This window comes from Petromyzon marinus, chromosome 29, assembly GCF_048934315.1.
Source record: "Petromyzon marinus isolate PM22_M1 ecotype Great Lakes invasive population chromosome 29, UKy_Petmar_22M1.pri1.0, whole genome shotgun sequence".
Lineage (NCBI taxonomy): Eukaryota > Metazoa > Chordata > Hyperoartia > Petromyzontiformes > Petromyzontidae > Petromyzon > Petromyzon marinus.
Window position 1 is genome coordinate 3374022 of NC_133695.1, and position 13926 is coordinate 3387947.

A 13926-nucleotide genomic window follows, 5' to 3' on the forward strand; every position below is an offset into this window, starting at 1 on the left:
GCACGCATACATCTTACTCGACCGTGTGCTGGTGGTGGTAGCGGAGGTGGTTGTGGTGGTGGTGGTGATGATGATGGTAGCGATGGGAGAGGTCGTTGTGGTGGTCCCGATGGTGAAGGTGGTTGTGGTGGGGGTGGTTGTGGTGGAGGTGCTGGTAGCGATGGTGGAGGTGGATGTGGTGGAGGAGGTGGTGGTGAAGGGGCAATACAGGGAGCAGAGTGGTGGTGTTTGGGTAGAGGAGCTGTTTTAGTGAAATATATTGGGAATATATAATAATTTAAGTAAGCAGATAATGTATTCTATAATACAGTTTTTTTCGGTAAAATCGCGTAAATGTGTAACTGTGTCGTTAAACCCGCCACCACCCGACGCAGCCAACTAGTAAGGGTTGTCACGGAAACAGAACGTGCCAATTCGTCACTAGTACAGCACTAGTGTGGAGTGTAGTGTATAGTAGTGTAGTGTATAGTAGTGTAGTGTATAGTAGTGTAGTGTATAGTGTAGTATACTAGTACAGCACACCGGCGTGCAGGAGAGCCAAGCCACAACATTTACAATCTGAGTACGACGTTTCGCCAGTAATTACAACTGGCTTCATCAGGCGATAGCCAGATGTGTGGAGAAGTCCTCCTGTTTCGTTCCTTATAGAGGCGTAGATGTGATGACGTCACTTGTGCTTCTCTTCTTGCGCAACGTGGGGGGGGGGGTTAATGAATCAATGCACATTATGAATGCGCATAATGCGGGCCCATTCATCGTGTACTTCCTGTCCATTGTGTCTACCAGATAATGTCTGCTTCACATTTATGTTTGTTTTTACACAACCCATCAGCCGCACAGCCTTATGGGAGTGGACCTATATTACGGAATAAAGGTGGTGGTTAAGGTGGTGGTAGTGGTGGCAGCATGCGGTGATGATGGGAAGTTAATTGTTTTGACTACAATGTTAATTCCGTGGTGATGGTGGTGGTGAGTAGGGGCCGTATAGGGATAGTAGTGGTGGTGAGTAGGGGCCATATACAGTCGGGATGGTCGTGGTGAGTAGGGGCCATATAGGGATGGTGGTGGTGAGTAGGGGCCATATACAGTCGGGATGGTCGTGGTGAGTAGGGGCCATATAGGGATGGTGGTGGTGAGTAGGGGCCGTATCGGGATGGTCGTGGTGAGTAGGGGCCATATCGGGATGGTGGTGGTGAGTAGGGGCCATATACAGTCGGGATGGTGGTGGTGAGTAGGGGCCGTATCGGGATGGTGGTGGTGAGTAGGGGCCGTATCAGGATGGTGGTGGTGAGTAGGGGCCGTATCGGGATGGTGGTGGTGAGTAGGGGCCGTATCAGGATGGTGGTGGTGAGTAGGGGCCGTATCGGGATGGTGGTGGTGAGTCGGGGCCGTATCGGGATAGTGGTGGCGGTGGTAGTGAGTAGGGGTTGTATAGGGATAGTGGTGGTAGCAGTGATGGTAGCGGTGGTGGTCTGTCTATGCGCTCTAACGGATGGGTAAGCACACAGCGGAGGCGAAATGAAATGGATTTTGGATGATGACGACATTTAAACGATGGGAGAGCGTTACCAATTTGAGTTTGACGTGCGCGGAATTGCCTGTTGAAGGACGGCTGATCTGAGAGGCTGCGAGCGCTGCGTGACCGTGCAATTACCCGAAGGCCAGCCTGATTAACTCTGGCGCGGGACCACAATCACGCTGGATCACGCCTGACATTTGACCTTGCCGCGACAGCTCTGGTCAAATATGATATATATGCACATAAGGCTTCTCCCGACCTGTACATGCAAGGATTTGAGTGTTATCCCACTCTGCACGAAGAGTGCTTTCTCCTAGGTCGGGGTGCAGAGCCGTTTTTTTTCCTGAATAGCCCCTTTCAAACACCTGTGGCGAAGCGCAACGCATTAATGCCCACCAAACTTTGATCACACGAGGACCGTGACATTGGCTGTGTGCTCATAACTAGTTGGGGGTGGGGGGGGGTTTCTCATCTGTCCTGCTGCAAGCGCAACTAAGGACATTCGCTCATCGGTCTGCGCAGCCTCAGTCGCCCCCGCGCACACAAATCACTTGTTTCATGCATGCGTGTGTGTTGGACTTTCGCACCGTGCATAGCCAACCGTGCTCATCGAAGGTGCAATACGACAGCCGGCGTCCTCTCCACTCACGGATGCGCTGAAGGCAAAAAAAAATCGGGTTGTTGTTGCCAGGTCGAACATATTTGCCCTCTAGTACACGATTAGCGACGCTAAGATGCATCGAATGATGGATGAGCAAAAACGGACTTTGGGACCCGTTTGGAAGAGGTAGGCCTCATGTGGGAGACAGGCCGTACGAAATGAGGCCACGTGTCATATCCAGCCCCATGGGCCGTAAGTTCACTGCCCCTTCTCTGGGCACACAGTTTTCTCCGATGCCGAACGTAAATACAGAAAACAAATATTGTGCAGACGAAAATCAAAGCAGGCTTCCAGCGAACAAAAGTCTTGAGACTCGGTGAGGATTTCCTGAGCAAGCCTCACAAGGATTCTCCCCCTGACTTTGCGTGTAAGAAGAGGGCCACTGCAGGCCAGCGATATGGGACAATGTAGTCAATTACCAGCTTATGCAAAAAGGCCTACATTGTGCCTTCTTAAGTGCAGTTGGTATGACCAACACCATCATCGCCACCACCACCAGCAGCAGCATTACATCACCACTCGCACCACCACCACCTAAAAAAATATAAAAAAATATAACTTGTCTTTGACCACCGCCACTACCACCATCACCTCCAGCAGACGCAAGATTTACACATGTCAGCTCCATAGCCTGGAAGTAGCTGGCCAAACGTAGGCACTTAAACACTCGCAGGGACGAATAAAATCCGCATCTGCAATTTTTGGTCCTGTGAAGTGTCACGAAAAGACGTAGACAATGGGGTTAAATTGCCGGGGGAGGCAGTGGATGGGGGGGGGGGGTGTTGAGGAGCAGCTGATAAATGCGTTGTCTCTAAAAGCTGGCCTAATCTTGCAACCATCTCTTCCCTTGTCATAATCTAATCGCACAATTCCAACGGTTAAAATGAGATAAACCATCCTCTGTCCATGGCGCGCATCCTGCTCGGTAAGCTTTTTTTATTTTATATATAAAAGGTGGCTGCTCTGAGCAAAGGAAACAAGCACAAGCGTGTACACACGTACGTAAATGCACGCGTGCAAGAACCGCTTGCATGCACGGTGTCACACGCTGGAACATATGGGTGCACACGCTTACATCCATTCATGTATACGCAACGTTGGCACGCACTACAATACACATGGGTGGACACACGTGCACGCACACACACACACGTGTGCACATTGGCACTCACTAGGACATAACAAGGTACAAACAAAGACAATTATCGCCCATTTAGGCTACAAGGACTGCTAGGGCAAGTGCTGTGAGTGAACACCTTTTTAAGGGGGGCACGGAGCGCGAGAGGGTGGTATGGCCACCCCTCCCCAGCCGTCTTTGTCTCCCCAAGGCCGAGTCGACCTCAGGAAGGTCCAGGACCAGTTCAGATATTCGGCACAGATTGTTGGCTACGAGCGAGAATCAAAGCTCGGGTCGCCGAATTCGGAGCGCAGTGCGCCAATCGCATTGCCACCACTCCCCCACACGAGCACAAAGACAGAGATGCCCCGTATAGCCTTTAACAGTCACTTGGGGCAAGGGCTATACGCACACACACCACGCGTGCAACACTGCGCACTCACCCACGCGTGCGTGCGCGTGTTCTCCGGGAATCATATTTTTGAAGTCAAATTGAAATCCTTGGCTGTCGTACAATAAAAAAAACAATTGTCAGGACAACGCATTGTTTCTCGGCGCTGCTCGCGAGATTGATGTCCTTACACGATGCACAACACCAATCGGTTTCAATATAGTCACGCTTTTGATTACTTACTGCGCGGCCAAATGCAACGCATTACGCCATTGTCCTGATGTACAGCGCTAAGCATCCAAAGCTAATACCCAGGTAAATTGGCACGTAAATAATAACCTCGGGATTCTACGGTTTAAAAAATAAAAAAGGGGTGAAGCCGCCGAGGCGCGGTGAAAGAATACGGAACGGGGGAGGGGGATATGAAACGACCGATGCGTGATTAGCAATAGTTGGCGTCGAGTGTGAGCTCGCATATCACCTACCGAGGGGTATGAGATGTCAATGACCTCCAAGGTCCTCTGCGATCGTATCTCGAATCCATTCGCTTTTTTCAGCGAATGCGTTCCCAAGCTTCGTTGGTTTATTTTTTGGGGGAATTACTTGCGAGGTGGACTTGATAACTCACTACAAAGACGACGACGGCGGCGGCGGCGGCGAGTCACCTCGGCTGCCGCTCTACGATTACATTAATCCATACTCTTTGGTTCTTTCGGTAAAGTCACGTAGGTGAAAATTAAATAAAATTAAACAAAACAAAAAGTGAAAACGACTAAATTTATTTGTTTTCATTTTTGTTTTCTTGTAATTTAATTTTATTTAATTTTCACCTACGTGACTTTACCGAAAGAACCAAAGAGTATGGATCCTTGCAGTCACGAAAACTACAAGTCGAGAATTAATTTATGTTGCGAATCGCTTTGTGCCTTTGCAAACGTTCACAATTGTAATCGCCACCCCGTTACGTAACAACTCACGCGGCAACGACACAACTACCCGGTATTAATGTTGGATGGTGTTTTTTATGATTATTATATACACTACATGGCCTTTGCGTAAAAAAGATCCGGCCCTGGTAAGTGTTGAACTTCATTCCGTCTTGATGGCAGCGAGTCTCAGGATGAGGCGCCGTCCCGAATCCCTTCTCTCTGCTCCTTTACCCCCTCATTTTATCCCCTTTCTTTTATCCCCTTCTTTTATCCACATTCTCCATCATTTTTTCTGGAACTTTCCCCCGACTCTCCATCCATCTCCTTCGTCTCCCCGAACGGTCTCTCCACCGACCCCTCCTTGGCATTTGAGGATTTTTTTTATCTTATCTTAATTAAATGTACATAGTGCCTTCACCAAGGCAATTACAAAAAATTGTACATAGCGTGATAATGATTTTCAATTATGAATTGTGGATATTGTAAGTGAGGGATTGATATAGAGGGGTTGTGATAGGCCTCGTCGTAGTTCAAGGGGGGGGGGGGAGCGACAGAAAGCTGGGGCCTGAAAAGTAATCGGCCGATATCGCATTGGGAAGACAAAATCTTTTTTTTTTTTAATCGACGGTACTGTCGGTGAAGTGGAGGACATCGTCGCTAGGAGGATGATGGCCAATTGGATGAGACTGGTGGTGGAATGTCAGTCAATGGAGAGAATACGGCTGAGAGCACGTCCGCCATGGAGGTGGAACGTCGGGATCGGCTCGTTCGCAGAAGTGTGATCGATTGTGGCCTCGCAAGACGATGACGAATGGCGAAATGGCATTCTTTCATTTGGCTTGGGGAGGCCATCGTACAGCAGCGGTTAGGCTGTGGCCAAAGACGATGAGGCAGGGGTGACCTGGCTAGATTTGCACCTGATTTCGAATGCTCGCGAACGCAAAAAAAAACCTCACAAATTAGAAATCCAGTCGGGACTCTCTTCCAGAAACAAATCGTGCCTCTTATCTGCTCACCACCAGCTTGTCTCATCCACCTCCATGCCTATTATCGACCACGGCGATGTGATTTATAAATCTGAAACGCGACACGGCTCTGAAGAGGTCCGGAGCCCGGCTTCCATTCGGCCTTGCGTGCTTTATTCTAAATTAGAGCCGCCTCTGTTCATCATCGTGACCTCCACCGTAAATCTGGCGGCCTTCCACTATCGACATGCAGGGACTTGCCGTGGTCTGGGCTCATTTTGAAAGCATTCACTCAGGGTCTGCCGCGAGGTTCATCTGGTTCGCTCATGCTGGATTTTAACGATCGCAAGCTAAGACGCGCCCACGACCAAATCACACGATCGCATCGTCAGATCTCGCAAGCTAAGCAGGGATGAAGCTTGGACACCACGGGAATTGGCATCCGTGCTCGGGCGGCATGCATTAGCTGGTCGAGATGGCCAATTAACCGGGTGCTGAGCCAAAGAGCCGCGCCTTCTACCGCATCCAAGCGACGCGCATGATGACGGGCTCGGGCAACATCCTGAAGAAGCACGCAGGCGACCAGGAGCGCAGGGCCTCGAGCCCGCAGAGCGTCTCGGTGGCCAAACAGATGGACGAGCACATGGACGAGCACACCACCTAGACCGACTACGAGCCGTGCTCGTGTGCGCTGAGCGTCGTGCACCGGGACGGCGACCTCGCCAGAGCAGGGCCTCCAGCCTGCCCCTGCCCCGAGCCTACACAGGGCAGGGCCTCGAGCCCACACACTGCACGGTCGCGATCGGCCCGGGCTGGCTGATCAAATCTGTCTGGGTTGGCGCTTGCAGTGAAAACGGTGACAACCCTCACCTCGTGACGCACGACTCAATTCCTCCCATCGCCGCTAGGTTCGGAGAACGTTTCGTCATTCGGACTTGGAAACAATTTTGGCGTCTCCTCTACAACTACCATCTGTTCCGTCCCAATCGGTCTTCTCTGACAAACGGGATTCATTTTCTGTGGAAAAATCTGCATAAGTGCAGATTGATTTTGATCGTTGTTCTACAAATAACCAACTTGATGTACCCAATTTGTTTGCTTTGTGTTTATTCTTCGTCCCGACAAATTGATTTGTTCTTAATCGTGAAGGTTTGGTTAATACATCTGCCACTTAATTTCCTTGCTTTGCAATTGACATGTATTCTTTTGTTTGCCTTTGTAAGCCTTGGTCTCTTAACATGGCTGAATTATAAAGGATCTGACTCCCCGACGGCTTGATGTAATGACACAACGGTTAATAGATTGCATTAAATGATTATGCTCATGATGCACCCATCGAATCATGCGTGTATAAACGAATGATTTATGATGCATCGTAATTACATGCAAATTATATGCTCGTGTTACATTTAGGGTGACGGGTTTACAACAACAAAAAACCAACAAATTTCGATTTAAAGCTTTCGTGACTGCAAGGATTCATCTTCTTTGGTTCTTTCGGTAAAGTCACGTAGAATGAGAATAAAATAATAAATTGATAAAATAAAATAACACAATAATATTCTCACGACGTTTCGGCCGCAACACAAGCGGCCTTCATCAGGTGATGGGACGAGACTGTCTGGAGGACAGCGCTGTGTGTTATTTTATTTTATCAATTTATTATTTTATTCTCATTCTACGTGACTTTACCGAAAGAACCAAAGAAGAGAAAAAAAACAACAGATAATATAAAACAAAGCAAATGAGAAACTATACAAATGAGATGGTAAAAACGAGGCACATTGTTTAATAGAATGGAGACTCTGCCTAGTCAGCTAGACGGTGCCTAGTGGGTATATAAATAAGGGTAAGTAGGTGTTCTTTCGGTAAAGTCACGTAGAAGGGAAACAATAAAATAAAAAAAATATAAAACAATACAATTCTCACGACGTTTCGACTGCAACACAAGCAATCATTATCAGGTGTGAAAACCAGAAAATGTTCTTGTTGTGGGTGGCTATGTAGGTAGATGGATACTTAGGTCAATCAGAAGGTGGATGAGTGGGTAGTATGTGGGGATGTAATTAGATGGGCATGCATGTGGGTAAGTGGCTTGATAGATATGTGGGTGGGTATATGTGTGTGTGTGTATATACAAATAGCACCTGGGTCTGTCCCTTGACCTCTTACCGGCGATCCTTCAACACTTCACATGGCCTCAAGGTGCACCTAGCATGGCACGAGCACCGTGCTAACGTCAAACGGCGGTTGTTGGTGGGTGAGTGGGTAGCTATGTTGTTTGGTGGTTGTTTAGGTAGGTGTGTAGGTGGGTGGGTGCTTAGGTCAGTAGGCAGGTGAGTAAGCGACTGGCGTTGTGAGTGGGTAGGCGGAAGAGTATGCAGCTGGGTGGACGGATGGTTTAACAGGCCAACACACCATCACAGCAGCATCGAGGCCTGCAAAAAAAAAAAAACTCGAGCTCCCCTACTACCCTCCGCCGGCAAAACGAGGGTTTAGCAAAAGGCCCAGGTGTGATGTCAGCAATGCAATGAATTGAATGATTGATAGGTGCACATGGGACTTACATTCATTATATTACTCACTCCTGACCTTGGAGCTTTGCAATACCCAGGCGGATGCCAAAACCGGCGGAAGGAAAGCTGATTTTTCAACAACATTCCGAAGCAGCAGTTATGTAACAATGTCCCCGAGGCGTAAATAGCACGCATCAATTGCGCGCATACAGAGCAAAAGGGGGCGTTAACGGCACACGCACTCCTCGTGTTAAGAAGGACGACAATGACGGCGAGACCGCGACTCGGGAGGCATCGACGGCGCCTCCGGCGCGGACGTCATGCAACCCACCCAAAGAGACACACAAACAGTTTCCCCGGCCAGCTCCGTGTTTACAGATTGTGACTCAATTCTTTTTTGTTTGTTATCACTGTCATTTAATTCTACTCGGCTGCGGCAGCACGCGTCGGATGCGCTCGAGGCGTCTGGTGCAGAGGAAGTGAGAGACAGAGAGAGAAAGAGAAACAATGTAAGTAACTAATTCACACACAAATGGGTCTAAAGCACAACAACTTGGAGATTTTAATCACCGACCCTCTCCCGTTGAGTCTTTCGAGCGCCGCGACGCGAGCGTGGTGCATGCAGCGGCCGGCCGAGTCGAAGTACGAACGGCAAGTTGGTGATTAAAGCGTCGGTATTGATTTTATTTTATTCGGCGTCGCCCGTTCGAGACGTTCAACGCTCATGGAAGTTTGTGAGCTTCGCAGGATTGAGGCTGCCAAGTGTACGCCAAATCCCTAGCCCCCCCCCCTCGCCCACCAACCCATCTTCCCACCTTCGCCCAAGCGGTCGTCTTCTGTTAACGCAAACACCGATCTGGAGGAGACCGAGTTGGAATGATCAAGCCTCTCGCGCACACCACCACAACCGCCACACCACCACCACCACCATCGCGACCACCACCACCGCCACACCACCGCCACCACCACCGCCACACCACCGCCACCACCACCACTGCCACCACCGCCACCACACCACCACTACCGCTACCACCGCCACACCACAGTCCCCATGCGCGGTTGTTGATTTGGACGGACGTTTGAGAAGAAAGACAAAGCCAAATTCTCGTCGTAGTTTGAGCGTAGACGATGGCAAATGTCCGAATTTTTTGGACAACTCTTAAACGTCTGTGGATTTAATTTCATCAGTCTCTTCTCCGCGAGGTCAACTGCAGCAGTCAGGCATTTTAAGATTTTTAGTCCGGTGATTCTTAAAAGTAAAACTCATGTGCAAGTATGCATCAGGGGCGACCTCTCTTAGCTGTCAAATGTTGGTGGTGTGAGCTGTGCTGCAAATTTCGCCCAAACCATTATTTTAAGGTCATCCCATCGTGAATTCTCGCTCACACACAAATATCCAATGGGCATTTGTGGTCTTCGTCAGTGTACTGCAGTCTCGAAACGATGTTACCACATTGTCTTAGTGTGCATCTTCAGTCAAGACGTATTCATGCGTCGTTATAATAAATCACACTTTGGTCCGGTGGGAGGTCGCCGTCACTGACATCCTCGATGATTTTCGTCCACTCACAGATCTCGTCAACTGCGGCGAGCTCCTTGCCGACGAACATCATGGTCGCTCGTTTCATCAAAGAAAAAGTTCACAGCGGTCAACATCGGCGGCTCGGCGCCACAATGAAAGTGGAGCCACCTCCTCGACCCTCGCGCGAACTTTGACCTTCGTCCCTCCGGGCCAACCCCGTCCGCAGAGATCAACACGGCAAGGGACATTTAGAAGCGAGACAGAGGGAGACACAGAGAGAGAGAGAGACCACTAAATAACAACAACAAAAACAGGGGTGGGAGGGGGGGGGGGGAAAGTCCGCCACTTACATGGTCTCGTCGTTCTGGAACTCCAGCTCGCCGTACGTATCCTCAAAGTCCTCGCCGCTGCCCTTGGCCGTGCCCTCCACCGTCTTGTAGGGCACCACGACGGTGCCGCGAGCACCCGACGTACGCAGCACCCGCACCTCCATGATGCCCACGCTCTCGCTCACGTGCGCCATCTTGTCCTCGAACGTGAAGATGCCGGCGTGGTCGTCGTCGAAGATGGTCACCGTCGCCACGTAGGGCGGCACGAGCCGCACGGCGGGGAACGCCGCCGCCGCCGTCGCCGCGCCGACGCCCGCCAACCCGCCGTGGTTCTGCTCGAAGGTCGAGTCGAGGGCAGGGCTCACGTGGACGTCGTAGAGGCGCACGAAGAAGTGCTCGTCCTCCTCAAAGATGTCGTCGTCGATGATGCCCACGTTGATCTCCTTCTGCGTCTCGCCGGCCTTGAAGACCAGCGTGCCCTCGCTGTACTCGTAGTCCGAGCCGGCCTTCGCCGTGCCGTCCTCCGTCTTGTAGCGGACGTACACGACGTTGGCGAGGTCGCCGTCCCGCCGCACGACGCTCAGCGCGCACGAGCCGCAGTTCTCCAGGCAGATGTACGAGCACGGCTCGTAGTGGATCTTGGTGGTGTGCTCGTCCGTCTGCTCGGCCACCGACACGCTGTGCAGGCTCGAGGCCCTGCGCGCCTGGTCGGCCGCGTGCTTCTTCAGGATGTTGCCAGAGCCCGTCATCATGCGCGTCGCCTGGATGCGGTAGAAGGCGCGGCTCTTCTGCTGCTGGATCAGCGCCTGGTAGTTGGCCATCTCCACCAGCTGGTCCATGTCCTTCTCGGGGTACTTCTGCTTCAGCTCCTTGAGGATCCGAATCATCTCGCGGCGGCTCTCGTCCGCGTCGTTCGACTCGGGCAGCACCAGCGCGCCGCCATCCACCGTCGAGTCGTCTCCACCGCCGCCGCTGCCGCCGCTGCCGCCACCGCCCGAGCCGATCACCTTGCCATCCATCTCGATGCCGGCCTTGGGCCGCTCGCCCTCCGTCTCGATGATGATGCCGTGCCGCTTGGTGCGGTACTTCTTGTACATGTACTTGTAGAAGAGCAGCCGGCGGTCGGCGACCCACGCTAACATCACGCACACGGGGAAGAACATGAGGGTGACGAGGCTCTCCCACACTTCAACGATGCCTGGTGAGATGACCGCCAGGATCAAGTAGAGCCAGATGTAGGCGAAGATGCTCCACGTGGCTGTCACGAAGAACACGCGCAGGTGCTTGATCTTGCGCGACTCGCCGTCGGGGATGACATACACGCACAGGCCGATGATGACGAACATGTTGAAGGCAGCGCTGCCCACGATGGTGCTGGGGCCCAGCTCGCCCGCCTTGAACTCGTGGCCAACGACCTCAATGATGGAGAGCAGAATCTCGGGCGCCGACGAGCCGAGAGCCATGAGCGTCAGGTTGGAGACCGTCTCGTTCCACACTCGCACCGTGGCGCGAGTCGTCTCCCCGTTGGCCCGGCGGATGATGACCTCGCGCTCCTGCGATGTAATCACCTCGATCGACGCCATGAAGCGGTCGGCGATGATCGACACGCCCAGGAACATGTAGACGAGCGCCACGAAGTAGACGATGGCACGCGCCACCTTGTCGCCCAGCGACGGGTTCTCCGGGAACCAGATGGGCAGCAGGATGCCCTCCTTGCACTTGTAGGAGCCGCCGCACGTGCCGTTGGCCGGCGAGCCGCCGCTGCCGCCGCTTCCACCCGGCTCGAGCACCGATCCGGCCTCCGCGCGGCACAGCAGCGATGCCAGCACGGCCGCCGCCAGCGGAGGTGACAGCAGCAGCATCGGCGGCAGCCGCGGCCGGAACGCCGGCGGAGCCATGCGAGTGCGGGCGTGGGCGGAGGGGGCGTCGTAGTCACGCCGCTGTCGCCGCTGCTGCCGCTGCCGCCGCTGTCGCCGCGCGTCGCTTCGCTCTCGGGGGTCCAGGACGGTGGGAGCGGCTCGGGCAGCAGGGAACTGTGGGGGGGTCAGGGTTTGGGGATCCGCCGGTTAGAGGAGAGGTACATTGAGGTGCAATGTTGGTGCCGCGGCGGTGAGATGCTAACTACCTCGCCTGGTATACAGGAGGTCGTGGGTTCAGTCCCGACCCTGACGCCTGCTGTATATTTCGAGTTTGCGTCTCTCCACGTGGTTGTGTGGATTTTTCTCCAGGTCCTCCGGTTTTTCACCGCCACGTTTAGAATCAACATCACGCGTTTAGAGTGTTTTGCTGCTATATATATTTCCACGCGATAAGCCACTTCGATGACCTCTCATTCGTGATAACCAGATCGCTTCTGAAAAAAAATTATGCAGCTCGGTGGGCCTTACCCGGCAAAATAAATAGTTGAATAATTGAATGGTAATAGTTACTTTGGGATGGTAACACCGTGGTAATCATTGCCAATTTTAGTTTTTTGATAGGGGCACCCCTTTTGCATCCAGGGAAGTCTCGGCAGAACTGCACTCGACAAGCGACTCGCATCCCAACACATTTTTGAAAGGGCACCCCCAGTGGCAGCTGTCCCTGTGTGGTGCAACGCGACTCGGCACCGACCCCTGCAAGCAGCAGGGGGAGAACGATGTTCGCTGCCACAGTTTGCATAATCCCGATTGAGTAATTTGCGGGTAATGTTTTGAAGCCGACGAATTTTGGACCATGATGCGCCGGCACACAATGGCTGACTATTCTCCGAGTGACGTCAGGGGATCTTTAATGTCCACTGTGAAGTAGACGGAGGTCGTGTATTGTTGAGGTGAATACGCCCGGGGCATTAACTAGGGCGGCCTGCCATATCAGAACCGCAACCAACTCTATGCAACAAGAAGCGATGCCATCGCCCCTGCATTACAAATGTGTTACATATGTTGAGGAGTAGAGGGGTGACGGAATGTCACACTCGCCTCGGGAGGAGTGACATCATGTCCCCTCGGGGTTTTTGAGGGAGGACCCGTGACGTGTTCGGGGTCTTCGCGAGGAGCCGGGGTCGTGAGCGGTAGGGAAGTGGGGACCGAGGGTAGGGGGGCTACTTGACCCGGCTGGCCGAGTTGGTCAGCGCTGTGGGGAGAGCCCGTTAGCCTGGGGGGGGGCGTAGGGGTTCCCAGTAGCTTTCCCCTGGGGAGATTTAGCTCAACCACCAAGTCCTGTGTTAGCCTTTCCCAAAAGCTAGGCGACAGCCCTTAATAAACTGTTGGCGTCAGCCCCGACAACGTCTGCCCTCCGTGTCGTCATTTACACCATAACAACTGATGTCAGAAGTGGCTTCCGTGCTCGCGACCATGTCCAAATCTGGCGCGAGACGGAAGACCGCGCCTGGTGTACCGGCGCACGAAGAGGAAGACGGTGACGCGGCCCTGGCGAAGATCCCGGAGGTCGGGGCCCCGGATACATGCCCCTTGGAGGTGGCCCGGCTGGAGCCGGGGGAGGTGGCGGCTGGGGGAGCTGTGGCGCCGCCAGCTGACGTGTGGTGGGGCGTAGCTGCCCAGATGGAGCTGCTCGAGGTGGGGGTGCGCACACACGCAGGGGGCGATGGGGGGCACGGCCGTCACGACGTTGCCGAGGCCGCGTTTCCCGCCGAACTCCCGGTTGGCGCCAATTCACCAACCGCCGCACCAGGACAGGGTGCCGCCATTTTTTCTGCGACGCCGCCGGCTGCCACCATTAATTACATGACGCCACAGGTCGCTGCCATGACACCTGTCATGGCATCGCCCATACGCGCTGCCACTCCACACGTCGCCGCCGATGGCGCTGCGGACTCGCTGCGAGCCGGGGCGGCGGGGGAGGCGGCAGGGGAGGTGGCAGTTGCGGGGCGGGGGGCAATATGCTTGCAGCCAGCCGGGGCCCCGGGTCCGGGCGAGGCAGCTGCGGCCGCGGCGACACCAGCGATCGCTGCTGTGGGTGAGTATGGGCCGGGGGAT

At 53.3% G+C, this 13926-nt stretch overlaps 1 protein-coding gene across 4 annotated transcripts in view; it reads right to left on the minus strand.

The window, feature by feature from the left end:
• Positions 1 to 13926, minus strand: part of LOC116947340 (sodium/calcium exchanger 1-like) — a 214683-nt gene that overhangs the window by 171726 nt on the left and 29031 nt on the right. For 3 of the 4 annotated variants that reach the window (XM_076070461.1, XM_076070460.1, XM_032962953.2), the window contains exon 2: positions 9971 to 11982. In XM_076070461.1, the coding sequence (XP_075926576.1) occupies positions 9971 to 11982 (2012 nt within the window). Of the gene's footprint in view, positions 1 to 9970; positions 11983 to 13327; positions 13465 to 13926 lie in introns of those variants that run through there. The other variant, XM_076070462.1, reaches the window with a different exon arrangement.